Source organism: Mastacembelus armatus, chromosome 5 (genome assembly GCF_900324485.2).
Source record: "Mastacembelus armatus chromosome 5, fMasArm1.2, whole genome shotgun sequence".
NCBI classification, from domain to species: Eukaryota; Metazoa; Chordata; class Actinopteri; order Synbranchiformes; family Mastacembelidae; genus Mastacembelus; species Mastacembelus armatus.
In genome coordinates this window covers 20,382,147-20,409,170 of record NC_046637.1, presented here as the reverse complement: position 1 = coordinate 20,409,170, position 27,024 = coordinate 20,382,147, and the positions used below count along the sequence as shown (strand labels likewise).

The following is a 27,024-nucleotide window of genomic DNA, read 5'->3' as shown; positions in this document are numbered from 1 at the left end:
CACCACTCACACTGCAGACATTTGCTGGTTTCAGACATGTACGTTTCCAGTTGAGAGGGATAATTTCTCGGAAAGATAAAAGATTAATTCAGTACACGGCCTAGTTTTATTTATGAACTGGAAAACATGAAATGTGTGTATTTGACTCATATGGAATACCGTGTTTACTGAAAACCCTGAAATTTACCGTTGTAACTAAAATGTCACACACAATATAGATGTCTTCCTTCAGTTTTCCTACTATTAAGTGAACTGGTATATGTATTTATAAACTATATACCAGTGATATTTACATGATGTTTAGGTTTGCTTAGGTACTGAAGAAAAAAAAAAAAGGCCAGTACAATGCCATAATTAACAGATATGCGTCATCTGTGATGCACTGATCGCTGACTGATTGAAAATCAAGTGAACTGATTATTACACAACAAATAAAAAAAAACAGCTCACTTTATATCGATCATTTCTTATAACTTATTAGCAATAATCAAACAAAGCACATGAAGTAAAGGACAATTACATGAATTTAATAAATAATTCTACTTTAATATACAAATTGATGGTGCTTAAATTTTAAATGAATGAACAAACTAATACACTTTAGTGAACATGAACGTAAAGGTTAGTAAATCCTGCAAGCAGCAAACATGTATTAAAGTTTAAATGGGGCAAAACAGGCACAAATAGAACAAGTTTGCTGCAAAACAGGACAGAATACACTACTTATTAAGTAAAAAGTATATAAGTCCTGAGCAAATAGTAACAGCATGAATGACAACCAAGAAATTATTAGTATATCTGACAGACGAGTCAATAATTCTAAATATCCTTTGAATATTAGAATCAATAAAGCAAATTTATCATAAAATAAGTTAGCAGAGATATGACACCATTAGATTTATCACAGATGAAAGAAAATTATCAGTATATATTGCTCTCACATGACACACTACTCTCTACAGAGTGTAGTTGACACTCAGGAAGTATGCTCATTTTCAAGAAATCAAAAGTAAAATTGAGGAGGCCAGCTTATTAAATATTATCTCTATACTTGCTTAAGTAAAGACAACCACAGACTCCCTATTTTATCCAGCGACAAAGTACAAACAAAAATATTGGCCCACACTTTTAAATTAAATAGGATTTATGAAACTTAAATCTACACACCAATGAGGTTGCATATTTAAGTTAATATATTGCACAACATACAAAAATAAGACATTTAATACTGCTCATTATGCAAGAAATATAAATTGAGAACATTACAAGAAAAACATATGGGACTATTCCCTACTATTAGCTTCATCATGTTTCAAGTTCAACTAGTAAAGGCCATGTGTTGAGAAATCCAATTTATTTCTACATAGAAAACATTTGGCACCAATTTCAACTAGACTGAACAGAACGAGGTGGGCGAGTGTTACTGTTTGTAGTAGTAACGTGCGTGGGGTAGAGCTACACATCATCTTATGAATACCTATGTTACAACGTTTCCCTACCGTTATTAGTTACACTCACACTCAGTGCAGTATACATTATGTGCAGTGGCCGCCTGAGGATTGCACGCTCCGCTGAGACACACAGGCGATGCTGAGCAGCTTCGAGGCCCTATCAGGTGACACTATGCAGGCTGCTGGGGGTTGACATTCATGTGCTGAGGATGTCCCAACAGCCCAATGCGCTGCTTCTGCTTCCTCTGTTCCGTCATCTGAAGATCACAGAGAAGACAGATCAAAAAACCTTAGCCACCTGTACCACTGTTGGCATGCACGTCCTCTTCTGCTGCTGACAGCTTTTCTGGTTTACAGCCTTTATTCTTTCATATAACTTTACAGAAACTAACAGCCAGCTGCACACTCGGCTGAGCTGAAATGGGTTCCTCTGAAATCCTGGCGGCCTTGTCATCCACATTGCTGTGTATACTGACGAAAGCAGCAGAATACCAAATACCAATATGAAACTCAGTCAAAAGAAATTTCAGAGATCAAGCAAAGACCATGAGTCATAACACAGGTGTTAGCCTTTATATAAGGATAGGTTTTCTGCTAAAAATTAACATTAATTAACATAAAGTAATGATGTGCATCCTAACACTGAAACACAACAATATTAAAAGTGAGAAGTTAAAGTGGTCTTGTAATGAGTGTTCCAGGAGAAATAATTTTGCACTGAGGGATCTGTTCAAGAGAAATATCATTAAAACATAAGTAGACAGAAACAGAATTCTGACATTTTTTATTCCTTTAAAACCAATGTAGAGAAGACCTGTTGCACCATTTTCCTGTTTGTGCTTTATTGTCAAGGATCATTCTTTCTGAGAAAATAGAAAATTTCCATTACAGTAATTACCGTACTTTTTGAATTCTTTCTGAATAAAATTAAATCGGGCCATACAAAGGCTAAATCTGGAGGGAAATGTGACTGATGCTAGTGTGCCCTTCACAGCTTTCAGCAACACAATGATCATTTCCCCCCTGTCTGGGTCAAAATGTCTCGATAACATTCACTTCCTCACAGATAGTTCTCATTTCGCGGGTAAAGGCATTTTTACAATTCTGTTTACTAGAAGCAGCAGATTGCAGCAATTCCATCGCTGTTATATGCAATATCAGCAGAATGTATTCTTACACAGCTTAATACCACCTAGAATTTATTCACATCAGTGACTTAGTATAACCACATCAGAATTTAATGACTGGAAATCACACAAACAGACAGTCTTAATTCTTGACAAACAAGAAAAAAAACAACTCACTAGCCAGTCTACTCAAAAGTGATTATTTTGAAAGAACTGTTCTCTTCTAATTACTGAGAAAATCATCTTCTTGTGAATAAATAAATAAATCAATAAGTAGACAGCAAATAAATATTTCAATCTTTGGAAAGAGGTCAACAATAAATAGAGAAATTCACTAACAATGGACTTTTGGTCATCGATGATAATCAAACTGGATTATGAGTTGTGCCGTGAACTATGACTCATCACCTTTTGAAATTAGTAAATTCTACATCTAAAGGGCGATGAGCGTCAAACAAACCTTGAGCAACGTCTACTGCTGTAGACATCTACAGAAAAGCTAGTGCTCTCACTCTTTATGTTTCCCCGTGATGAAGTCAGAGACATCAAAGTCTTTGTCAGTGTTTCACTCTAGTTTTGCCAACCTGTTCTTTGAGCTCAGTCAGCTGGCCTGAGAGGTTGGACACCAGTTTCATTGTGGACTCCAGTTTCTCCTGTAGGTTTCTGATCTCATTCTGCTCCCCATCTGCATCACTGCTGACCAGGGACATGGCGCGCATCCGCGGGAACCAATCCAAGTTGTGTTCCTGGTAAACAGAAACCCGGATGATTAGAGTCAGTACATAAAAGTCTGGTTAATAAGATTCTGTATGGCACTCTGTGATTCTTCTGGCTTTATTTTCTATCTTTTTGCTGTTATTGAAAATTCAACTGCTAAGCCCTATTTGATGTGTGTTTTTCACCACAGATCCTGTTTTGTCTCTTTGGCTGTGTGCAGTGATTTGAAGCCTACTCATAGTCAAACTAATCATGAGGGACTTTCCGCATTAGAATCACATGGGATATCAGGGCTCGTAACAGACAAGCCACTTGTCACTGACATGTTTCCGTCACATCTAATCTTACCATGTACACACACACAAACACACACATAAAATGGCAAACTTACAAATATCTGTAAACTGAGACACAGAAGCAAGTTCCTCATTTTATTATATTTAAAACACAGCTCTCACATGCTCCTGTAAAAAGAACAGGGTTCTGGATTCAAGATAGACACAGTGTGTTTGTCACAGAAGTCAGTGGCAATTGTTTAGCATTAATGCTTCGACAAAACAAGAGTGGCCATCAGTTTAGAGGGAGTAGTGCAACAGGAATAGCGGTTTGTGGCATCAGATCAAATCTTGGTGTTTATTCGTAGTATTAAACTCAACTTGCTGTCACCATCAGTAACCATAGGAGTGAACCAGATCAACTGAGGGCTGTACTAGGGGCTTACAGATTTAGCATTAATAAAAACTACCAGGAAAACAGTACTTCTGTAATAGAACTGACATCAAGCAGTGCTAAGGGTGCATATTATGCTATGGAACAGAATATTTTTGTGACTTCATTGCACTGTATGTACGTATGCAAAAGCAACAGTGAAAATTCACCCAGCAACTGCCTCACGGTTTACTGGGTTCAAATATGCCTGAGGGCAACTTGGCTGCATTCTTTCACACTTTTGCCTCCTCCGCCACTTGACCATCACATGCCATTATTCATTGCCTGAACCTACCCTCAAATAAGCTGGGGTCATGTGAACGCATCTATGTTTAATTCTCTAAAAACATAAACGCGCATTCCACACACCCATGGTACTGTCATGTGCCCTCAATCAGCAGAGCTATCAGCCATCATGCAGCATGAATGACTGCTGTGCAGCTGCTGAGGTCACTGGCCAGGAACAGTGCAATGCTGAAGAACTGGGCTGAAAAAGTCCCTAGGTTTCAGAGGTTGATTTAAAGACGTAGGGGCAAGTGAGGTGGCCTTCCTAAACCACAAACCAGTCCTGGGTCAGACAGCCGCCCAAGGGGAATCACATAACACTAAAATAATGAGCAGCACATAGTCATTCTGAAAGGAGGAGAAGATGGCTGTGAACAAGTTCCACTTCCTGAATGCAAACAGACAAGAGACTATGTTTACCTAGTTCACCTGCCCCTCCCCCAACACACATACACATACTGTATCTGAACACAGCTTCAAGCTCTAATCAGTATATTTCTTTTCATATATGTGCTGGTGATTTCCATGTGTATAGACTAAGAATGTGTCATTTCTATTAATATAGTGATGTAATTGGATAGTCTAATATTAGAAATACCTACAGATAAAACATTGTTCCTATGCTTTTAAAAAAAAAAAAAAAAAAAAAAAAAAGAAAGAACTAAACATGACAGCGGTCATTTCCCCATTATGGGTTCTGCCTGTCAGCCAAAGGCACACGTGTGTTTGTTTGACGGCGTTTTCAGCAGCAGCCCAGCCCTCTTTCCATCCCGAGTGTTTACAAATGAAAGCACTTCCAGTAAACTGAGAAGTGCACGCACAACTTAAGACTCTAGATCATGCTGGTTCATTGGAAATGACGGAAGTACATATTTCATTATTAAAACCGCACGGGGCATGACAGAGAAACAGGATGCTGTGTGGTTAAAACAGCAACAGAAAACGTCACAGCCATGCCACAAGCCACCTGATGAGCTGACAGCTCAATCAGTCTACAAATATGCAAATAAATGCCAAAAAAAATTAAAAAAAAAAAAAAAAAAAAAACCACACATCCAAATAGACACAGGCAGATAGGGGATTTTCCCCTAAAGTCCAGTAAAAATTCTTGAACGTTTATTAGCCATTGTTAGTGGCTGCAGACGTTTCAAATCAACTTATTTTGGAAGCGGTACAAATGAGAGTAACTAGTGTGAGCCACACATCATCTTTTTAGACGTGACACTTCACCCAGAGCCCTCCACCATTGACGTCAGTCCCAGTCATTGTCAGAGTAGTCTGACTTCTACACCCCCTTCTGTCCTATTGCTTATTCCACATTATTGCAGCATCAAGTAATTTGAAACAGAGTGGGAGAGAGGCAGTGCAGATTGAAAAAAAAAAGGACAAACAAATCAAGTTTTCTGTTGCAAATCAATAGCAAATACTGTGGGATAAATCTGTAATGAACATTGTAATGAAGCATACTGAACTTTGTTTGAATGCAATGCTGCCTACTAATCTGCAATTAATAGTTTTATTAACCATTTTGCCGATTGAGTTTGTTTGATTTCTGCATTTATTATGCTTTGTAAATGTTTGGTTTTATATAAAAAGTCTCAGTAAAATAACATACTGTAAATATATATAAGTTGAATAAGTAAAATACAACAAAAATTAATTATATAAACAGAATTTAACACAGTACATTCAAACTAACACAGGTCTATCATAATCATATACTGTGTAGTATATGATTATGATAATTCTTCTTTTAACAGTAATATTGTACATTCATGTATTATAAATACCCAGTTATTCCTAATTAGGGTCACAAGGATCTGCTGGAGCCAATTAAGAATCATCAATCAACCTGACATACATGTTTTTGGACTGTGGGAGGAAACTGGAGAAAACCCACGCAAGCACAGGGAGAACATGCAAACTCCACACAGAAAAAGCCCTGCTGGGTGACAAACCTGGAACCTTCTTGCTGTGAGGCAACAATGCTAACCACTAACCACCTGCAGTCCTATAACTGTACATTTTAAGTATAAATAAATAACTTGGAAAATGATTCCTAAGTTATAGTTATTTGCTAAAACTTAGTAAATGTAAGTATTTATCTGCTACATATCATCTTCCTGCCCTTATCGCTACTGTGCAGACAAAATAACATGACTTAAATTTAGGATTAAAAAAAAAATCTCTGCAATTAATATAATTGTTGTTGTTACACAAGAAAAGCAGTGAACACTGCAATTAATCGTCATTATAGACAACTCAGACAACAAAACAGGGAGGATCAAACGGCTGAATTTGAAGATGAGAGGTAATGCTAGGGATGACAGAGTCACCTAATGGCACACTGGGTTCTTTTGCACCATGTGCGCTCAACCTGCCACTAAAACCTCTTGGTCAGAATACGCCTCTGACAAAATCATTTGGGGTGCAAGGTTAATAGGAGAGGGGATCGGGGTTAATCTCACATCAGGTGGTTCCTCACAAGACTGACTGTAGCAGATCAAGGCAGTGAAGTGGGCTAAATGGCATCTAATGAGAAATTGTCAGAAACTGACAGCCATACAAGTACGTCAGGAAAGTAACCACTTCAGAAGAAGGGGCTTTCCTTTGGCAGTTAAAATGCTTTCTAACTGCTCACAGGCTTTGAGAATGATGCAACAATCAAAACAATTTTAAATGGCAAATGGCAGATGTCATCTGAGATGTATGGTAAAATGCGTCAGTTGTGATACATGCTAAAAAAATGAAGTGCACACGTGTATATGTATTTGATGTGTTGATTTTGCAAACGTTACCTGTCTAGTCAACATTTTTAATGATAAAATAGCTTTTGATGTTGCATTTTTTTTAAAATCAGTTTCTATTCACTGTCCTTTTTGTAAATCATCACTTAAATGAATAAATAATAAAATACTCAGAGAAAACCTCTCTGAATATGATACATTTATGTTACGTGGCTTAATTACCTCCTATTGCCAGAGCAGAACAGTTGCAATAATCAATTCTGTGCAAACCAATATAACACTGAGTCTTCAGTGCTGTTTAGGAGTGATGGTTAACCTCAGTAAAGACCACAACAGTAGATGATACGGTTTTGCAGTTTTTCTGCATGTATCTGAGATACGCACATTTTTACCTATAGTAGCAAACAATGTGGGGCAGAGCTGCATGTCTAAATCAAAAGGTTTTTTTTTTTTTTTTATATTCCAAAGACAACCCTCCTTCAGTTTACCTACAATAAGTCCTGTAGTGTGGATTTGAAGATTTTGCTTGTAGGTAGGGCTTTTGAAGAGTTTGAAAGCAAGAAGCATTTGCATGACAACATCCTTACCCTGATCATTTCAGCCACATAGCTCTCTGGGCCTGTGTACTCTGTTGAATCCTTCACCTTCACCAAGACAATGAAGAACAGATAGTGCCACATGTTGTGCTCAACTTTGATGTGTTCTTCAAAGGTGACTGTCTTATTGTCGAACTTATCTCTCTCCAAACCTAAAAATGAAAGGATCCACGCGCACGCACACACATACGCACACACACATGCAAAAATAGTGCTCATTACTTTGGAAAAGTGGAGAAATACACTTAGTGTCGCAACATGATATAATAGTTCATGTGACATAAATGATGAAAAGAGGAAATGGGGTCATGAGAAAATGAGCAGACAAAATATCAGAAGTGAGATTAACTGAAAATGTTGAGACACAGTTTGTAACACCAAACCTATAAACAATACACATTCTTCCATTGCATTTGCAACACAGGAATAACACTTAATGGTGTTGCACAACACAAACCAGTAAGACCAAATCTAACCAATGATTGCTCAGATGTGATGCCAATAAGTAACTACTTAGTGACGGAAAAGGCCAGTGCTTGAGTGAGTGTACAGTCTAACATGGTCAAGACCAATATGGCAACAGGAAGACACACTCCTCCTCCACAGCAGCACCTGCCATGACTAACCCTTCATTCTGGGAAGAGGAGGCGTTTTGGTGTTTATACTACCCAGAAAAACAGCCCCCATTTTGCACAGAGCCATGTTGTGAAGCTGCATCTCAGCAGTCGTACACTCATTCAAGAGGAGGCACAGTAGCAGACCACTCGTTTGATTTCTCTTGATTCCGTCATCATTTGCAAGCCTTTGCATTCACACCTGCAGATTGTACTGCACAGCTAAACTGCACACTGTCAAGCATCAGCTTTGACTCAGATGGAACAGCAAGAAATTTCCGCTTTATTAATTTCTAAGAAGGGAGCACGACTACCAGCTATGATGGGAAAAACACTGGAAAAAATGTGTTGAAGGTCATGAGTCACATTCCCATGATGTTGATGAACTGTTGTCATTAACTGCTGAGATGACTTGATGCCTTTAATTGTTGAAAATGTATATTCATTTAATATCTTACCACAGATAAAACATGTCGTCTTTAGGATTTCCTCTTTCTTCTGCTTCTCACTCCTCAGGTCAGCAAATGTATCAATGATGACACCAAAGATGAGGTTGAGAACGATAATAATAACCATGAAGAAGAAGAGCAGGTCATAGATCACTCTGGCTGCAAAAAGGGGCTCCTGTTGGAATCAAAGGAAGAAACCTGTAAGAACTCTCAATATGAGCTAATGACTCTGAGCTAATGATCTCATATCACACACACACAACACACGCACAGTTTGAATCTCTACTCTACTAAATTATTCCTCAGTAACAGTAATTCACAGAAGAATTAAGTGTTACGTATTTACTGTTCTAATGGTCACAAATGTTTCTTTTGGCTAAGAGCCACTTTACTGTAAGCTGTTTCAGTATTGAAATATGCTCTACCACGATTTCAAAGTTTACGTAAAACAAAAAATAGTTTAAGGGACAAAGGTTGAGTTTATGTAAACCTGAATTCCATTTAAAGGTCATTTTATTGCTGTTACTGAGATAACACATTGTAGTGAGCCATGGTGCCCTCTTTGCATTTATGGTATATCCAGTTGCATAGACGTTATTCTGGTATGTCAAACAAATCCTGACCCAAAACAACACAATTCACACAAATGTGACCCTGAGGTTTATTTAAGTCTATATGAGTCATTCAGGTGTGCTGTGGGTCAAGGTAACACATTTTGTAGTAGAGTACAATCTTGTCTTATTCTTGGATAAGTACCATTAATGCTTTTTTGGCATGTGTGAAGTTATGAATGCCCTCCATCCCTTACAGAAAGCCCCTGTTGTTATACTGTAGCCTTCACTGCACACCTTATAAGGCCTGTCATCTACTGTATAAGGTATTGGCTGATAATTAACACACATTAGGATGAACCTCTCGCTGCCTTAAAATACAGGTTTTCCTCCAACCATTTCAATTGCATTCATCTTAATTTGATTGTGCGCATGGTAGGGGACTTGTGCAAGCATGTTTTTTTTTAACACACAATAAAAGTTCAACTTGTGATTTTTTCCTGATTTGTTACATTCCTGTTGGTTGTACCTCCTTGGATGGTTTCCGCAGAACATCTCCAACACCTCCTCCACTCCTGAGGCCGTGACTCAATACCGTGACAATGCACATGAGCAGGGAGTCACACGTTCGCTCCTTGTCCTCAATCACCACTGCTGACGGCTGGATGGCCAGGGATGCTATGGAGACAAACAATTTCTGTCAGAGCCATTCCTTGTATAGGCTGAATGCGAAGCTTTGTCTGATCAGTCAGTTCCATGGCTGTGACTCATTTGTGAAGCTTATAAATTTAAAACATAGAATCTAGGGCACTGAGAAGACAGATAAACTAAAAATTGAAAAAAATATTTATTACCAACACTACAGGCATTTTAACTCCCAATTCATTCTCTTTTAACTACTCTATTATCAGTTTATTGAATCAGGTCATAATGAAAGTGCCCTTTTTTCTCCAACCAGCCACACAAACAACAAGCTACCAGGCCACCAGAATTTTGTATCCTCGTGATGATGGATTGTGATGTCTAGACAAGGTCAGGTCCCAGGCAGTTTGAGGATTTGACACAGTTTTTAAGGTGGTACATAAGATGGATTGTGATGTCTAGACAAGGTCAGGTCCTAGGCAGTTTGAGGATTTGACATGGTTGGCTGATCAATTTTAAGGTGGCACATATATCCATCTTTGATTGGAGACTTTTCCCATGAAGGTCAGTTTGCTGGAGGTAACTATTTCTTGTGAGAAACCCTCCGTGCCATCGCTGAGCCATCACCCATTGACATTGACCTGCTTGTACCTGATGACAATAATCCTTGACCTTTCAACCCTGGGCCCCTACATTAGGCTTGGCCCCATAATACACAGGAGTCTTAACCCCGCAGTGTTACACCTAGCTTCCTGAAAGTCCCCAGCTGCCCCAGCTATGTTTAATCCCATGACCACCCAGCCGCCCAGATTTGCAGCTCAGCAGAATGAACCTCATCTGGCTGAGTCAGTCGTCTGAGAGGACATAAAGACCTTTACATACTCACACACACCGAAACATGCACAGACACAGCCAGAGAAAAGCACACAGTCTGTAACTCACACGTACACACATCCTTGTTTTTGACGCTTAAGGGGTTTTTACATTGACTTATTTATTTCCTGAAGACTTGCCCTTCCTGCAGACTTACCCCAACCATAACCACTACTTGCCTAACCCTAACTTTAAACCAAGTTTAAACCAAGTTTAAAGTTAGACCCATCACACACACAGACAAGTTAATCTCTGGATCATATTCCTTAAAATTTAAGAGAACCTTCCAATCCTCTACCCCAGTCAAACATGCACACTCATAAACAGTTATCTTTCACTTTTGTCTACCCACCATCCATCACAGCCTCTGTTGAACAGTTTTCTCCATTTTCTTTCTGACAAACTCCACCAGAGAAGAACTCTCCCACCATACTGGCTCCATGCTCTATTCAATAGGAAACACAAAGAGTTATGCAACTGCACAATTTATACATTTGTTTTTTTTCCCCTGGATATACACCTTTTGTTTTCCTCAGATTTACAACATTTATTTTTTACAGACATCCAAGCGTGTGTGTCACCATGAGGAGAAAGGAAACACACTTGTATTTCAACGTACCAAGTGTTTTGTTGGGTATCCTATCGACGGCCAATATGAAATCATCTTTGAAGAAGATATAACCCACAATGGAAAAGAGGTAGACAAGGATGAGAGCCAGCACAGCTGTAAGAACAATGGAGCGGCCATTGCGGGTCACACTCTTTATTACGTTCAGCAAGGTCTCTTCTCGGTAAACCAGATCAAAGAGCTGGAAAGAGGAAGGATTCAGAGATGTGTGTGGAAAACATGCATGCAAAAGAGACATGGGTGCATGTAAATGTCAACATGTGGGCAAATAAAAGCCACAATGGACAAAGAACCCATTTGTTGTTTGGGTCATTGACTTTCCTTACAAACATTAGCATCTCATGTTAAATGATTTTGGTAGAGAATATCTATACATTTTTAAACAATCAAATGGTCTGTAAATCTTGTTTTTAATCTCATGTTCTATTGGATTATAGGACAAATTAGCAATGAAAGTATACACTGCGCCATCTTCATTTCTATAAGTTGGACATTGGCTTTAGTATACCACTAGCTTGGGTGTCTCTGGCCAAAGGTGTAAATGTATATAAAAGGTTAAAATTATATGTTTTGTGTGTGTGCTCACATACTAGTAAACTGTAAAAGAAGACATGGACGAAGACCCCAAGGGTGCAGATAATCAGGTAGAGCAAGTGATACAGGAACTCCACATCCATGATCATGGCTTTGTAGCCACGTGTGAAAGTTCCTCGGTTCCCAACGAAGCTCATCAGGAAGATGACCTTATTACATAACTAGAGAACAACAAAACATGTTGATAACATGCAGCATTTCAAATTACCACAATTTAGATCAACACCTAATAGCTATGAGGGGGCATTTCTATTAGCAGCTATAATGCTCAACAGTTAAACCAGTGGGTTGACATGCATGTTGCACTGCAATACTGGTAGTTCCCATATTCCCCTGCTGTGTGCCATGATGTTTAGTTATTGTTTGGCATGTATCAAGGCAAACTCCAGATAGCCATCTAACTGCTGGTAAAGAGCCTTTGCATGGGTTCTGTTCGAATTTGTATCACCTTTAGTGAGGCATGCTTACATTAAAACCTCCCAGGAGGAGCAAAGTGGGCTCCAGGCCTACAGAGAAGATCAGTCGCAGGATAGTGGAAGCAATGAGGGCCCGGATGCCATGAGGCTGAGGTAAAATGATTACAATAGCCAAGGACACCAGCATGGCCATCCACAGCAGGGCAGAGAGATGGGGCTCCAGGGTACCTGAGGATGAAAGACGTCACATTAGAGAGGAGTTCCAATCATCAACCACTATTTGAAGAAGAATGAGCATATTGTTCTCTTTGTACCATGTTTACAAGAGGCTAATTCAGTCACTCAGGGGTGAGACGTCATACTCTACAAATGTACACAAATGCTTCACTATGACTTAAGATGATTGTTTTTAAGAAAGAAAATTTTGAAGCTTGCATTTGGGAATTGTATTTTATTGATTGGCACCATGTGTCACTGGAAGAAAAAGCCTCCTGTTGTTACATTCATGAAGCAAGCAGTTTGCCATCCCCTTAAGAAGTAGTTCTGTGTGTGTGTGTGTTTTTTTTTTCCAGTTAGTTGGAAAATAAATCAGTCAGGCCTTTCATTTCTCTAAGGCACTAAGAAGACTGCTCTGAATGTCTCCCTTCTGAGGCCTCCTTCTTCTCTTCTCTCTGTGTACAGATCACATGACGGGTACTTGTTACATAACCCCCGGTTGGCTAAAAATACACTTGGCTCCAGCTAAATTCATCAGGGATGGTCCTGCGTATTGCATTGTAACAGTCCGCTCCGGTGCTTGGACTTGACAATCAACCCAGACATGGCAGCTAAGACGTCACACACCATGAACGCCATTCATCTCTCTTACTTGCTTACTGTTCTGATATATGAGGACAGAGAGGCCCATAGGTGTGAATGTGAGCGAGTGTCTGTGTCAGCCCTGTAATAGACTGGTGATCTGTACAGAGTGTACCCCACCTCTCACTCAGTGTCAGTTGGGTTTGAGTCCACAGAGACTGTGGAGTGTTTTGCCCCGACAGAGAGCAAACATCCACAGACAGACATGAGTGAGTTGTGCAGCTACTACAGTAATATTGAAGGGGACTTAATGACTTTTAATGACATTCTATTCAATCCACCAAGGAAGCATGCCTTTAAAGTCAGAAATGTGACTCAATGTCAAACTTGCAGTAAATGCATGTCATGCTGAAATGAAGTAGCTTGGTTTATTCAAAGTTGAGAAGACTTTAGCATGAATATTAACAGGAAGCATCTGAGCTCAAATGAATCCTGGACACAACGTAAGTATGTGAGTCTGTGCATCCATATAGACATTAAATGTTCACCATAAAGCAACTTAACAGTGACTGTCACCTGATGACTGGCTTCAGTTTAACCCATCATGTGCTGATTTGTGTGCCCTAGAGTGAACTCTCTAGTGACCTTTGACAGTGGAAACCACATGGGGCTAAGCTAACCACCTCTTTTTTTTGTCTCTTCTATACTGCTGTGAGGAAGTTCAAACAAAAGGGACCTCGCCGTTTGACCCCAGACTGAACAATTGAAAGTTTATGTGAATCACAATGTGTGTCTTCTCTCTGCTACTCTGGACTGGAACAATGGAGGCCTTAATGGCTGTGGCTTTTCACATCCCCACAAATACTGCCCTTAAGGAGAACTGAAAAATAAGAAAAGAATAGGAGACAGCAAAACAAGCAGAAAACTGAATCTCCACGTAAAAAACACACTCAGTTCTGTCACTTTTCATTAGTTTGTAAAACAAAAAACCTTCAGCCATGGAGGGATTAGCAATGCCTAGACATCTCCCTCTGAATGGAGTGAGTAATCTATTACACCTTGTGACCCAACACCAGCAGTTTTTACTAACCTAAATCTGTAAACGTAGACCACATCACAGAAACTGTCTGACCCCAGGTTAATATGGTGTGGGAAAGCTCAAATATGTAGAGCCTATAAAGAAGCTGAGTTATTTGTGTTTTTTGGTCAATGTAAATCTTGGTAAAGTGGTTTATTTTATATAAATAGTTTTGTTGATTTTCAGTTGACAACACAGAGTTATTTGCCTGTTCACAAAACTATATCTGAAATGCACTGACTTCTAAAATGCTTTGGGGTGGGCCAATTGATGTTTTTTCTTATAAACAAACAAATAAAGCACTGATTTCTCAGAAATATCAAAGTTAAAAACAAATGACATCATCATTTTCAGTAATGAACTCAACTGAGCAGAGTTTTTATAATCCGACTGAAGTTGGATTCAGACATGGTTTTTATTGTTCCTAAAATTGCCATCTGACAGCAAAAGGCTGTTTAGTAAATATGGTTTTGTTTTTCAATTTTCATAGTGAGATTCATATGGAGAAGACAACTAACGAAAACTGGTGTCAGAAAACTTGACAGGGACTGGAAATATGATAACATGTTATGTGCAAATTATGTGCTAGCGCTAAAGGCACGGTATCACTAATCAGGTCATGACCTAATAACGAACAAATATGTCTTGGTCTTTTGTGATGGCACAGTAATGCAAGATCCAGCTCTTCAGCTAGGATTACATTTTCATGACTCCTCCACTTGTGGTGAAACTCACTTTGGTTAGGAAGGTGTGAGGCTACACCCAAACCACAGGCACAGGAGCACACAGTGCTCTATATAGTCATGTACAGTAATAATGCATCTTACTGTTTCTAATCTCATGACAGCCACTACAAATACTTGTATGCAAAAGTGCAGGCCCATTTCAATGCACTGTCATTTATGGATATAGACAGAAGAGAAAGTGAATATACTTGAACTCTGCCCATTTTCACATGTGGAAATTCTTGTGGCAAGTGTTAAAAAGCTTAAAGATAAATGGTGTTTACTGACTGACCTCCACGGACAGCCTCCAGAGGATAGAAGAAAGCCACAAGCAGGTTCATGAGCACAGCCAAGTTGAAAGAGATGCTGCTCCAGAATGACATGTTCCTGGAGCACCAGTATAAAATGGGCTGGGCTGGAGGGAAGGATGTTGAGGTGAAAACACAGGTCATTGTACTGTGGTAAGAACACTGCCACATCCTAACATCATGACATCACATTAGCTGTGCTACACAGAACAATTTGTCAAATAATTTCATAAAGCACTAGTTTACAGTAAAAGTAAAAACACCCAATTTTGAAGGAAAACATTGATCATACAAAGATTAGAATGGGTCTGTGTGGCTTTAGGTACCATTATAAGCACAAAGACTCAGTGTGAAAGGTAAAATCAGGCAAGTCCAGGACACAAAACAACTGGCATGTACGTTTCACACACTAAATCATTTTCCACTTTTAGGTTAGTTTATACATGGTAACTTGCATGCAATCACTTAGGCAGGCACACAGACTACACAGATCTCATTAAAGAGATCAGTATCTTGGCCAACAATATTTTGAGCCCAGTGGTTCATTAGGAAAAGAAGAACTGCGGGTGGGGACTTTTAGCAAAAGCAGTCACTGTATTCATGACAAGTAGTTAGCACCAGGGGAACAATATGGTCCCCAGCTGTGCTGATTCATTCAAATACAAGGGAGGTGGTTGTCGTCATCTGTTTTCACATTATATAAAAACATCTTCCTTCAAGCAAAACGCAAAACTAAAAAATGGCAGCCACTTCACTGTAATAGATGACAAAGGTTCAGCCACAAGGTCAATGAGGACTTGCTGTGCTGAAAGAGACCTAAAGATTATTTTATGGTTTGTGCAACTAATGTATTTAAAATTGTTAGAAGTTATAAGTAAAGGATGTCTGACTGAGCATCAACCCAAACTGGCAGGCAGACGAAGCACATTGAGCCATTAATACTGTCAAAATGGAAAAGACATGGAGCGTCTTGCTAACTTGGTTGAAGATGCAACATATAACCACAAACCACATCCTGGATCCAACCATGAATCTACCTCATGTCAAATACATCTGTCCACCAACATGCCTGCTCATGGTCATTGTTTACTAGAGATTTCTTTACGTATAATAAAGCAGAGTTAAAAAAAAAAAAAAAAAAAAAAAAGAGAACTACAGCAAAGAAGAGGCTTCACCCTGAGTCCATAGCTTTTTCCCCAGACAACATTCTAGTCATGTGATCTCTCAGACACCAGCTGATCTATCATTGATACTGACAAGTTTTAGCTCTAAACTCATTACTCACAATAGCATGAGACAAAAAAGAACAGATGGTGCAAGGATGTTATTCTATGACCACATGAATCCCACATTCTTATATTAAATCATTCTGCTGTTTCCAGAAGGACAAAATACAGGAACCCAACCCAGTCATGTTTTTACAAAATATATGGATAAACGGAACACAACAAAAATTTCACAGTAAAGTATTTTTTGGTGACATTTTGAAAAACTATTTGCATTATTGACCACAAGGACTATACACTACATCATGCTTTCAGAACCGCACCACTCTCTACTGGCTGAAGGATATCACTTTAAAATCTTGTAGAACATGCATTGTTATCCCATCTTAGCAAATTAAATAAGTTGATAACTTATCAAGATTTACATGCTTTCTCCATTTCCTTCCCTCCAGTGTTCAGAACAGTGAGCACAGTGTGGCCTGGATCCTCCAACATCGCTGTCTTTAATCATTATGACAAGTAAGTGTGTTTTGATTACAATTTACAGAAAACAATGGTATAAAAAATGTTTAGAAAAAAAGTGTTTACAGGCAGACAGGGCGTTTTTTTTTTTTTAATCTGCCGAGAAAAACAGCACTACTGATAGCACTAAAGAGGAGTGTTCTTACAAGGGCTGGTTAAAATATGGATTTTAGAAGTGATTTTCAAAGTGCATACTTGAAAAAATATAGTGACAAAGAAAAAATACCATTTTTATGACAAAGTGTTTTTGAAGTAAGCCTGTTTTATGCAGTGTGACAACATCCAAACAGTCTTTAAATATTGTTCTGTTCTCCTGCTGCTGAAGCTAATACCTGAAAATTATGTGGTTAGACCAGTTTACAATTATTTGTATTTCATTTCAAAGGCAAACTCTCTTTTGTACTCATGCATGCTATAGCTTTTGATCACACAGAGGTGTGGAGGGAAGAGTTTCAGTTCATTTGGGGAATTGCCAGATTCACCTACAGGGAAATATAGTCTCCAATTCCTGCTCACACATGACACAAATGTATGTAATTAGCCGGATATTAATGGAGTGTGGGTGAAAGGGCCATTAGTATGTGAATTTCTTAAGGGGTGTTCTTGATTGCCTGAAGGGATACATGAGGAAAGCATGTAAACTAAGCACTAGAATATAAAGAGTTAAGAGGAAAGACGCACAGGGAACAGTGTTTGTGTTACCAGTAGCCTCTTGAGTACCTCGCAGCTTCTTCTGCCAGTTCATCTCATTGAAGAGATCCTCAGAGCGCAGGAAAAAGTCATTTATTTTGCTGCCCTGCTCATCCCGCTCTGTGGTGTAATAGACACGGAGCTTGGACTCTTGGGTGAGGAACTCGCAGATGTTGGGCACTGGAAAAACTATCTGCTCCATGGTGCGATCTAATCGTACAATCTGTACACAACCCACGGATCACACACACACACACACACACACACACACACACACGCACGCACACACACACGCACACACACACACGCACACACACGCGCACACACACGCGCGCGCACACACACACACACACACACACACACACACACACACACACACACACACACACAGAGTTACTGTGGAAAATAAACCTTCACACTGTAGAGTCTTTTTAAAGACTAGTGTCATATGAAAAAAGGCAGCTTCACTGATTCAAATAATCTTGGATATTGGTACAAACTAGGCTGTGAAATACATATAAAATACGTGTGTTCTTAAGAAGGTGGCTGAAAAACTGAACCAACAACTTTGGCTCAGCGGACTCAACAATCAGCATTCCTTCTGTTCAGTGCAACGTAAAAACATGCCAAAGGTGCTTGTCATTCTATTAAAGTACATGATGAGATTCAAAAGCAGGCCAAGGAAAATTCTTTCACATGCTTCAAGTCAACTGTTCTGCCAAAACATGTCGCAATCCTTTCAAGTTCACACAGACATCTTATAAAGGATGCTTGGTTAAAATTGTGAAAATGTGTGAATATTTCACAGTAAAACCCCAAACCACAAGTAAAAATATAATATAGAAATGACAGCAGCAAGTCCAAAATGTTCCAGGGTCATTCAGACATACACCTCACAACTGACCTCAATCTGAGCTGTGTGTTTGGCATAAAACTCCAGGGCCTCATCACCCTCTCCATATGTTCCCCCTGGTTTTAACATGGCCTGTAGCTCCTTGTTGTGACGGGCTAACTGAAACAACAACAAACACCATCAAATTACAGTACATTCTATTCTTTCTTTGAATGCAAAATGTTCTGTCCATTTAACTACAGGGCTACAGGGTGTGGACTGGTTGTGTGTGTTGCATAAGTATAATTGTTGCTGTTAACACAAATGATAGTTTGTACAAACACTGCTACTGAGCTGCACACAGCCTGAGGGCCAAAAAAGAGAAGATCAGTGTCGAATGGAAGCTGTAAAGACCATGTATGTGCTACAGCATTTGCCCATGGGTTTTAGTTTCCACAGCTTTTGGACAGTTGGTGGCTTACCTGATGTGCCAAGATGTAGATATTATGACCAACATTGCGTGGAGATGCAGAATGCTCCTCCTCTCCATCTTCACCCTCCTGTGGTTCCTCCACCTCTATCTCACCCTGCATGTAGGCCTTTTTGATCACTTCCACCTGAATGGATGTATAAACTGTGAGATAACACTCACTTACTAGAGTGTGATCTGATATGATGCCATACCCACCAGCTCTTTAGGCCTCATGTTGTACAGTATCCTCTCTGCATTCTCACTGTCATGGCGACTCTCCATAATAGCAAGAAGAAGCTTGGAGGCATTATTCTAAGAAAATATGAGAAAATACAGGCAACAGAATCACCTTGGGTTCACCTGCTTCACCTCAGAACTCCAGATTAAACAAAGGCAGTATATCAAATCCTAATAAAGATGAGATTCAATTCTAAATGTTCTTGTTTTGCCATCTGTGCCACAGTGTTTCAAGATCTTCTTCAGTCAGTCATGTATTGACCTGATGATCTCTAGAGAATGGTGTATCAATTTTTCAGTCATCACATTTCTGGCTATTATGATTTGCGGAGCCCCTCTTAGTGATGTTATTGGTACAGTGAGTTTGCAAATTCCGCACAGTTTGTATGGATTTGAATATCTCACAAACTTTAAATAATCTAAATCTCTTGTGTTTTTAACAGAAACATCCCAGAGTTTCTCAGAAACTAAAATGATATACTGTCAAGTGAAATGTCAAAGATTAACAAAAGCTCTTATGTAACAAAGGTTTTTCTGTCTTCACTGAATGAACCAAGAATAACTCACTTTGAGTTCTAGCACCAGATCCATCCTCTTTTTGCCAAGGGGGTTGATATCATTGAGGATGAGAGCAATGATTATGTCAATACCGTTGCATTCATGAGTGGCGATGCAGTTCTGAGGAATAAATGAAAAGTAAGTGAAATTATAGAGGGGATCAGGAAAGTCATTTTAGTAAGCAACAACATTATTAATAAACGGAAAATCCTGCAAGGATTTTTATGTAAAAAGACTGACACTAAATAGCAATTAAATCCAAAATCTAATGTTATTTTTATTCTGCTTAAGTTTTATTGATATTCTCTGTACACACAATAGTATAGTAGTCCAGTATGTTCAGTTATTAAAAAAAAAAAAAAAAAAAAAAAAAGAATTAATCCAAAACTTAAGACACTTGAAATTTACATTTTACTTCCTCATTTTTGTACTGATGCAAATTTAATAATATGGGTTTTACTAATTTTAAATTACTTGTAGATTCCTGCACAAATCAGCAAAATTTAGAGCTGTTTGGCCATATTTGTCATCAAAGTCAAAAATGCTGCATGCATGGTCTTAGGAAGGTGTGATTCTCATTATGAAATATCAAAAAATTGTTTAAAAGAGTATCGCAAACAATATGAATAAAAAAAACAGACACTGCTACTGAGCTGTACACAGCCTGAGGGCCAAAAAAGAGAAGATTAGTGTCAAATGGCAGGTCTCGCATGTCATTAGCAGCCACAAGAACTAACACAGACAAACAGTAACAGTAAAGACCATATATGTGCTTGTATTTGCCCCCTTTTTGCCAAGGGGGCAGAAGGATGGAGCAAGTGTCTTGAAACCTTTTAATGTTTTTTAGAGCCACAGAGACAAAAAATAATTCCAGCACTTGTATGTCCCTTTTCCCTAAGACATGAACAAAGTGCTTTGTTTAGTTGGGCCTCTTCTATCATGATTTAAAGGACTGGAAAACAGCTCAAACACTGACTGCATTTAGCTACTTGCTTGTTAAGTCATGTTAGTTTCACACTTGCCATAGAATGACCCCACAACAGCAGGAATAGAGGACGCCAACATCATGTGAGAAGACCGAGCAGTGTTAAACAAAGCCAAAGAACAAACACAGGCACGCTGCCCAGAGTAGGCTGGTGTTACAGTGCTGAAGAAAGACGAGTGAAGGCATAACTTCAGAATGACAGCTGTCTACGAAAGGGGAAATACTCAGGACTACAGTAGCACATAACAAAACCACAAGTATGATTACTAAAATGACATGTCACTCAGCTGGAAATCAAGGCTAAGTTGATAAAAACTTAGAATAAAACCACATTGGATAGTCCAAAAAAAAAAAAAAAATGTGAATAAATGTATCACCTGGTTCTCATGACAGGGGCCCTGGCAGTACTCGGTCAGGCTCTCTACAGTCTGATTGATGAGTCCAACATTCTTCTCATTGATATACAATCCCAGCAGCCCCAGACCTCCAGTGGTGCTGCCACAAATACAGTCCAGGAACTGCAGGGTCTCACACACCAGGTTATAGTTGTTCTTGTTATTCTGGTTGCGCAGAAAGTTCTGGAGATGGATAGAGATAAAATAAACACTGATCAGGCATATCCTTCTTTGTTGGGCATCATGCTCTTACAATGGATGTGTGTGAGTGATATGTCTTTGTGAAGGAGAAGATAATTTGAGGTGAGATATCCAGCACTAAAGGTCAGAGACAGTTCATATCAGAAACACTCCGTTAAACATAAGGAGTCTAAATCACACTTTTCCAACATTTTCTTTGTTTCACTGAAATAAAAATAAAATATTAAAAATATAAATGGTGTCTCTTTCTTCTTTTTAAACATGCAAATAGACAGCAGCGACATCTTTGCAAGAAACCCAAAGATCTCATCTCTTACACCCGCACTGAGTCAGGATAGAGACAGAATGATTCAGCTCAGAGCCAGTTGTTATTGTATGAAGGCCTCCCCCAGTTTGGGGTGTAAATAGAATCAGTGCAAAAAGGAAGTCTTCTGTCTGGGTTGCTGGAGCTAGCCATTACTAAACACCAACACACTCCTCATAGTGAAACCAGAACAAGACATATCAGATATGGAAAAAGCTGCATCAGGAAGTTCTGCAAATGGTGCCTATTTTCAACGTGGTTTCGTTTCTGTATAACCAAGTGCAGTGAAAGAAATTCAGAAAACAGGTCAGGAAATGTCACCATGTCATGGGCCATGAAGAGGGGTGGAGGGATTTAGGCAAAACAAAAGCTCTACAGTGACAACAAATCGGTGTAGTGGCTGACCTGCAGATCTCTGTTGTGGTTCTCACAGAGAAGCTGCATGAGGCGCAAAATGGGCTGCATGATGGTGATGATAACGCTCATCTCGCCTTCTTCCTGACTCTTATCAGCCGTCGGGACTGGGGAGCCGTCAGCAGCTGCTTGGTGCTCCTCAGCTTCGGCCTCGCGGCGGTAGGTTGTGAAGGCCTTTTTGGTGACAGCGGAGGCCTCCACAAGCTGCTCCTTCACTTCCTCGGTCACCACTGCCACCAGTGGCACATCTTCAACTGACCGCAGGTGTAGGAGGAAATTACAGACAATTAGATTTGAGACACAGTGTTAGCAAGAATGTTTATATTAAAAGCCATGCATTGATGTAGTGACAGGTATCAGAAAATTAATGAGGAAATTTTTAGGGAATCAAGTCTTTAAGAAAACTTAATTCTCTAATAAATGACAAGAAAAATATATTACTTATAAATTGCACATTGCAAGTGCAATTTATAAGTGGTTTATTGAAGGCAAGGTTTAGTCTTCTAGCCAGGCAGGGTTGGCCAACTCCAGGCCTCAAGGACCACTGTCCTGCTTGTTTTTTAACTATCCCTGCTCTTCTAGCTTCTGATTGGCTGAACACACCTGGTCCAGGAAATCAGCAGTGGGTAGGGTAAGGACAGTTGTTAAACAAGCAGGGCAGTGGCTCTTGAGGACTGGAGTTGGCCAGCCCTGTTCTAGTGTAATGGAGTCAGGTGTGATTCCTTGAAAATGATTTAGCTGTGTCACGTTGGGGACTTAAACTCCTGATCCCTAACCTTTCTTGCGTGCTGGTGCATCTTTGTCCGGTGGCTCCTCATCCTTCTTCTTGCTACCAAGGTCACTAGTATTGACTGTCACAGTCGCTTTGATTTCCTGCTGGGCCAGCTTCATGCGCTCATAAAATACCTTGAAGAATTTCTCAGACTTGTTGTCCCCCGTTAAACGATGAAAGAATGACCGCTGCAGAAAAACAGAGAGAGCAGTTTGGTTTCAGCATTATTCCAGTTAATCTTACACTTACAGGTAAAGGTGTTTATACACCATTATGGGAGTTAAGTTTTTTAACAAAAGTTCATCCAAAATGCAGATGTAAGGTTTTGTTTTAAAATTGATTTTGATCAGAAAACCAAGTGCTCAAAGTCAGAAGACATTTGTTAACAAATGTCTTTCAGCCAGGTCTCAACATTGTCTTGTTGTCTATCTTACAATTTTACCCAGTGCTGACAGCCACAGGTTGGGTTAGAAACGGTTATATAAGGCTTCTCTCACAATAGCAGGAAAACATGCTGTAAGGCATCACCTGATTTGACATTATCTGCTCTCTGCCCCCTGGGCATAACACACATCTGGCACCCTGAGGACTAAGTGTTAACATTTAAAAACAGATAAGCAATAGCAAAAATAAAAACAAGATGGGGGACTTACATGCTGCCAGATTTGAATTCACACCGAGACACAACCAGTCACACACCCTACTCTACATGCAACTGTACTAGCGTGCATGTGCAAAACACAAAGGCATACCAGTACAACACATTAACACCTGCAGGTAAACCCGCATGACTGCACAGTTCATAGTTGGGCTCACTTGCACTGCAAATTAACTACATATGCGTGACTACAACAAGCCACACATTTCTGCTTTTATGAACTTTGCATGTCTGCAACAGTAATAGTTAGCCCAAGCATGAGTAAGAGGTTTGTGAAGTCAAGGTGAGGAAGAAAATCTGTATAGGAACAACACAAAGGCAGGTCTTGTTAGAAAGTCTTGTGTGCATGGAGCTGTTGTTTTTCCTACATCAGGCTCATATGTTATGTCCCATTTTGCTCTCAACAATCCTTCCTTACATAAGACCTGTAATCAGCTGAGTGGTTACAGTGAGGGCACACAGTGCCTCAGCTCTAACCCTGTTACATCAGCCCACAGAGGGTGAGTAGTGCAGAGAGGGAGAAAGGAAAACCCTGTCCTACTTTTCAGTGCCAGAGCAGCACACAGAAGTGTGAGAAGCAGGAGGGAGGGTCTGATAGTGGTAGGTGAGGTGAGGTGGGGTGCATTGATGCAGGCAGTTATCACACACAGATTCTGGGGCAGTTTTGAAAGCCTGTTACATAACTCTTTCCAGGATTAGCTCAATTTAGTTAAGTTTCTGAGAGAAGAGAAAGACATGCAAACAGTGAAAAACATGCAGACATACTGCATACCACAGATGTTAAATCTGCATAGAAAATCATTTAAAATATGAAACAATCAAATCTATTTAGTGAGAACCTCTGCAGAGTCACTTGTCCCAGGCCTTGAGGGGTGCAGAAAACTTCATGCATTAAGCAAATCTGAGTCGTCTTTCTCTCTTTTATGCAACAGTTTCTTCTTGGTTGTTTTTCAAGCTGTTAACATCATGTTGTTGACAAGATAGGGTCATTCATTGACAGTGATCTGATTAAGAGTTAGACTTATGCAAGCAGGTCGACTTCTCCAGACAGAAACAACAGCTCCAGGATTTCAGCTTTACAAGATTACCAAATTAAACAGATCTCATGACTTTGGCCATAAAAACTCAATTTTTTCACTGATGCAAAGGAAATACATTTATCAACACTTGGTTCAGATATGTGGAAGGCAAAATGAACAGCATGCAACAATTGCTGCACTGTTCTTTATCTACACTCTGACTTGTTGACTAAGGCTGGGTATTAAACTTCAGGACTTACTGATACCAGTCAAAATGTGTGTATTCTACAGAGTATCAAAAACTAGCAAATAGTATAAACCAGCATGAAATGCTTGTTCAAATCAGTACTCTGCTTAGTTTTTTGATCATGAGTTTCATACAGGTCTAAATGACAATTTTGTTAATTTCAGACAATCGTTTATCGATTGCATTTAGAAAACACTGCACTTTTTATATATGTAGACTTTATTGTTTAATGAAAAAAAAAGCTTTATAGGGGAATATGTTTTCATTTTAATAAGTATTAAATTTAAATACTGATAGTCGGCTTTCTGCTTAACATAAAAATACATGTACTTATAGAATGCAAGAACATAGTTTAAAGGTAATTTCACTCAGCATGTTTGGATCTCAGGCCTGAATAAAATAAATTAATAAGCCAGCCAATGAGTCACTGATTTATCCCACCCTGAGGTGGCTCGGCCTTTACAACCTAGACTCTTGGGAGCTTTGCTAATCCTACTGCTGCAAGTCATGTTCAGCACAGTAGGTTTAGATAGACTCATAATTCATTCTGTTACTCTACAGAATCAACAGGGTGGTGCGGCAGAGCCTGATTATTCTGTGCTTTTACTTTTCTCCCCCTTCAGCCGCTACCCGGCTCGTGGCATCAACACTGGCCAGTTATGTAAGGCCTGTTTATACCACTAGCACTCTCTTTCTTTTTTATCCGTCTCTCGCCTTTCTGGCCCAACACCTTGGTGGGTAAGTGACAAAGCCATCTCTGTGCTTATTGGAGGGCTAAGGTGGCATACTCTGCCACAGCCCAACTGGGAACCACAGAGATCTGCTCTTTGATCTGCTTTAACCAGTCTGTCAGACAGGTTGTCAAAATGAAAGTGAAATGTTTATACAAGTGTGTTCTTAAGATTCTTTAGATTAAAGTCTAAGTTGTATCTTGTGACTTCAACAACACCAACATAATTTGGATGATGTGGATGATGACTAAAATGCTGCACAGACTGAAATAATTCAACTTCTTTCAACCAAAAACTGGGATTTAAAAGAACGATCCAATGTTCACGCTGTAGTTACAGGAGCGCTGGTATGTTGATGACACTAATGCCCGGAAACTCATTTTGCAAAATCTTTTTAAAGCTTTCCAAGAGTTAGCTGTATGTGTGTGGGAGTTACAGTGCTTGAAAGGGGCTCAGTGTTGGGGCATGCCACAACAAGACCAGAGTGGTGGCACCTGTTTGCCCCTGTGACAGTCAAGGATCTGAGGTCATTAAGATACTGTTGAATAGATGGATCGGGAGCTGGGAGGAGCAGAGCGTCTACACTTCTACTCTTACATAACACACACACACACACACACACACACTCTCTATCGCTCTAAGTGCTGTTTCTGGAACAAGCCTTCTAGCTTCTAAGTATATCCTGTGTGCATGTGATCATGGTATGCTCAGATGAGTATGCAGGAGAGTAGATTTATGCAATGATAAACTATGTGTGCTACGTGTCTGCTTAAGTTACACTAGCGTTCTGTTTATCACTGAACAACAACTTGGATGATGTGGGCATTACGTGTCTCAAAACATGTATCTATCCATCATGAGCTACGCTGGCGCAGCATCTTTAATGCACATTACTGAATATAGACTAATAACTAATGTTTGATGTACAGTATGTGCATGCTATTGTATAAGCAGTGTGGCATTAACTGTTTTCTAACAGGTTTCTTTTTTAACTGTTGAGTTTTCTTCTTCATTGCCAGAATGTCAGTACATTGTCTGTTGTTAAAACACAACAGACAATGACAGACTATTTAAGTTTGTGCTGTTATGTGTTCCAAGAGAAAACATTTAATTAATATTAATATTAGTCATAAGTGCACTGTGGTTAGAAGGTTTGGCTGGCACTGGTAATAGCTGTACCTTTTCAAACAGGCCTGCATTTGAGTTATGATGCATTAAGCAGACCACGACATTCATACTGTTGTTGTGCAGGCTGCTAGTATAGCCAAATGGAAGTCTCTGAACAACATGTGTGTGGCTGAAAAGAACATGAACAGATAATGAAATTCAGTTATTAGCATGGAGTAAACAGATAAACAAGAAAGGGATGAATACTGCAACTCAGGTTATAAGCTTTGATTTTCTTCACCTGATGTTCCTGCATGTGTTCATTGTGTTACTCTTACACAAACCTT

The 27,024-nt window shown here is 39.4% G+C and overlaps 1 protein-coding gene and 1 long non-coding RNA gene across 10 annotated transcripts in view; one reads left to right on the top strand and one right to left on the bottom strand.

Annotated features, from left to right (window-relative positions):
• Window positions 1-506: 506 nt before the first annotated feature.
• itpr1b (inositol 1,4,5-trisphosphate receptor, type 1b) overlaps window positions 507-27,024 on the bottom strand; it is a 70,990-nt gene continuing 44,472 nt past the window's right edge. For 4 of the 9 annotated variants that reach the window (XM_026307803.1, XM_026307808.1, XM_026307806.1 and 1 more), the window contains 18 exons: window positions 22,920-23,103; window positions 22,135-22,397; window positions 21,207-21,407; window positions 19,854-19,964; window positions 19,266-19,361; window positions 19,060-19,194; window positions 18,650-18,757; window positions 17,737-17,968; window positions 15,292-15,414; window positions 12,451-12,626; window positions 11,979-12,143; window positions 11,380-11,569; window positions 11,113-11,205; window positions 9,775-9,923; window positions 8,704-8,869; window positions 7,623-7,783; window positions 3,163-3,324; window positions 507-1,708 (listed from right to left, as the gene is read on the bottom strand). In XM_026307803.1, coding sequence (XP_026163588.1) covers window positions 1,622-1,708; window positions 3,163-3,324; window positions 7,623-7,783; window positions 8,704-8,869; window positions 9,775-9,923; window positions 11,113-11,205; window positions 11,380-11,569; window positions 11,979-12,143; window positions 12,451-12,626; window positions 15,292-15,414; window positions 17,737-17,968; window positions 18,650-18,757; window positions 19,060-19,194; window positions 19,266-19,361; window positions 19,854-19,964; window positions 21,207-21,407; window positions 22,135-22,397; window positions 22,920-23,103 — 2,802 coding nt within the window. In that variant the 3' untranslated portion in view covers window positions 507-1,621. The remainder of the gene's footprint in view (window positions 1,709-3,162; window positions 3,325-7,622; window positions 7,784-8,703; window positions 8,870-9,774; window positions 9,924-11,112; window positions 11,206-11,379; window positions 11,570-11,978; window positions 12,144-12,450; window positions 12,627-15,291; window positions 15,415-17,736; window positions 17,969-18,649; window positions 18,758-19,059; window positions 19,195-19,265; window positions 19,362-19,853; window positions 19,965-21,206; window positions 21,408-22,134; window positions 22,398-22,919; window positions 23,104-27,024) is intronic. The other 5 variants (XM_026307807.1, XM_026307810.1, XM_026307812.1 and 2 more) reach the window with 2 other exon arrangements.
• Window positions 7,877-11,446, top strand: LOC113130861 (uncharacterized). Its single transcript, XR_003295736.1, has 3 exons — window positions 7,877-8,599; window positions 8,762-8,894; window positions 11,321-11,446. It is a non-coding gene; the product is annotated as an uncharacterized LOC113130861 (long non-coding RNA).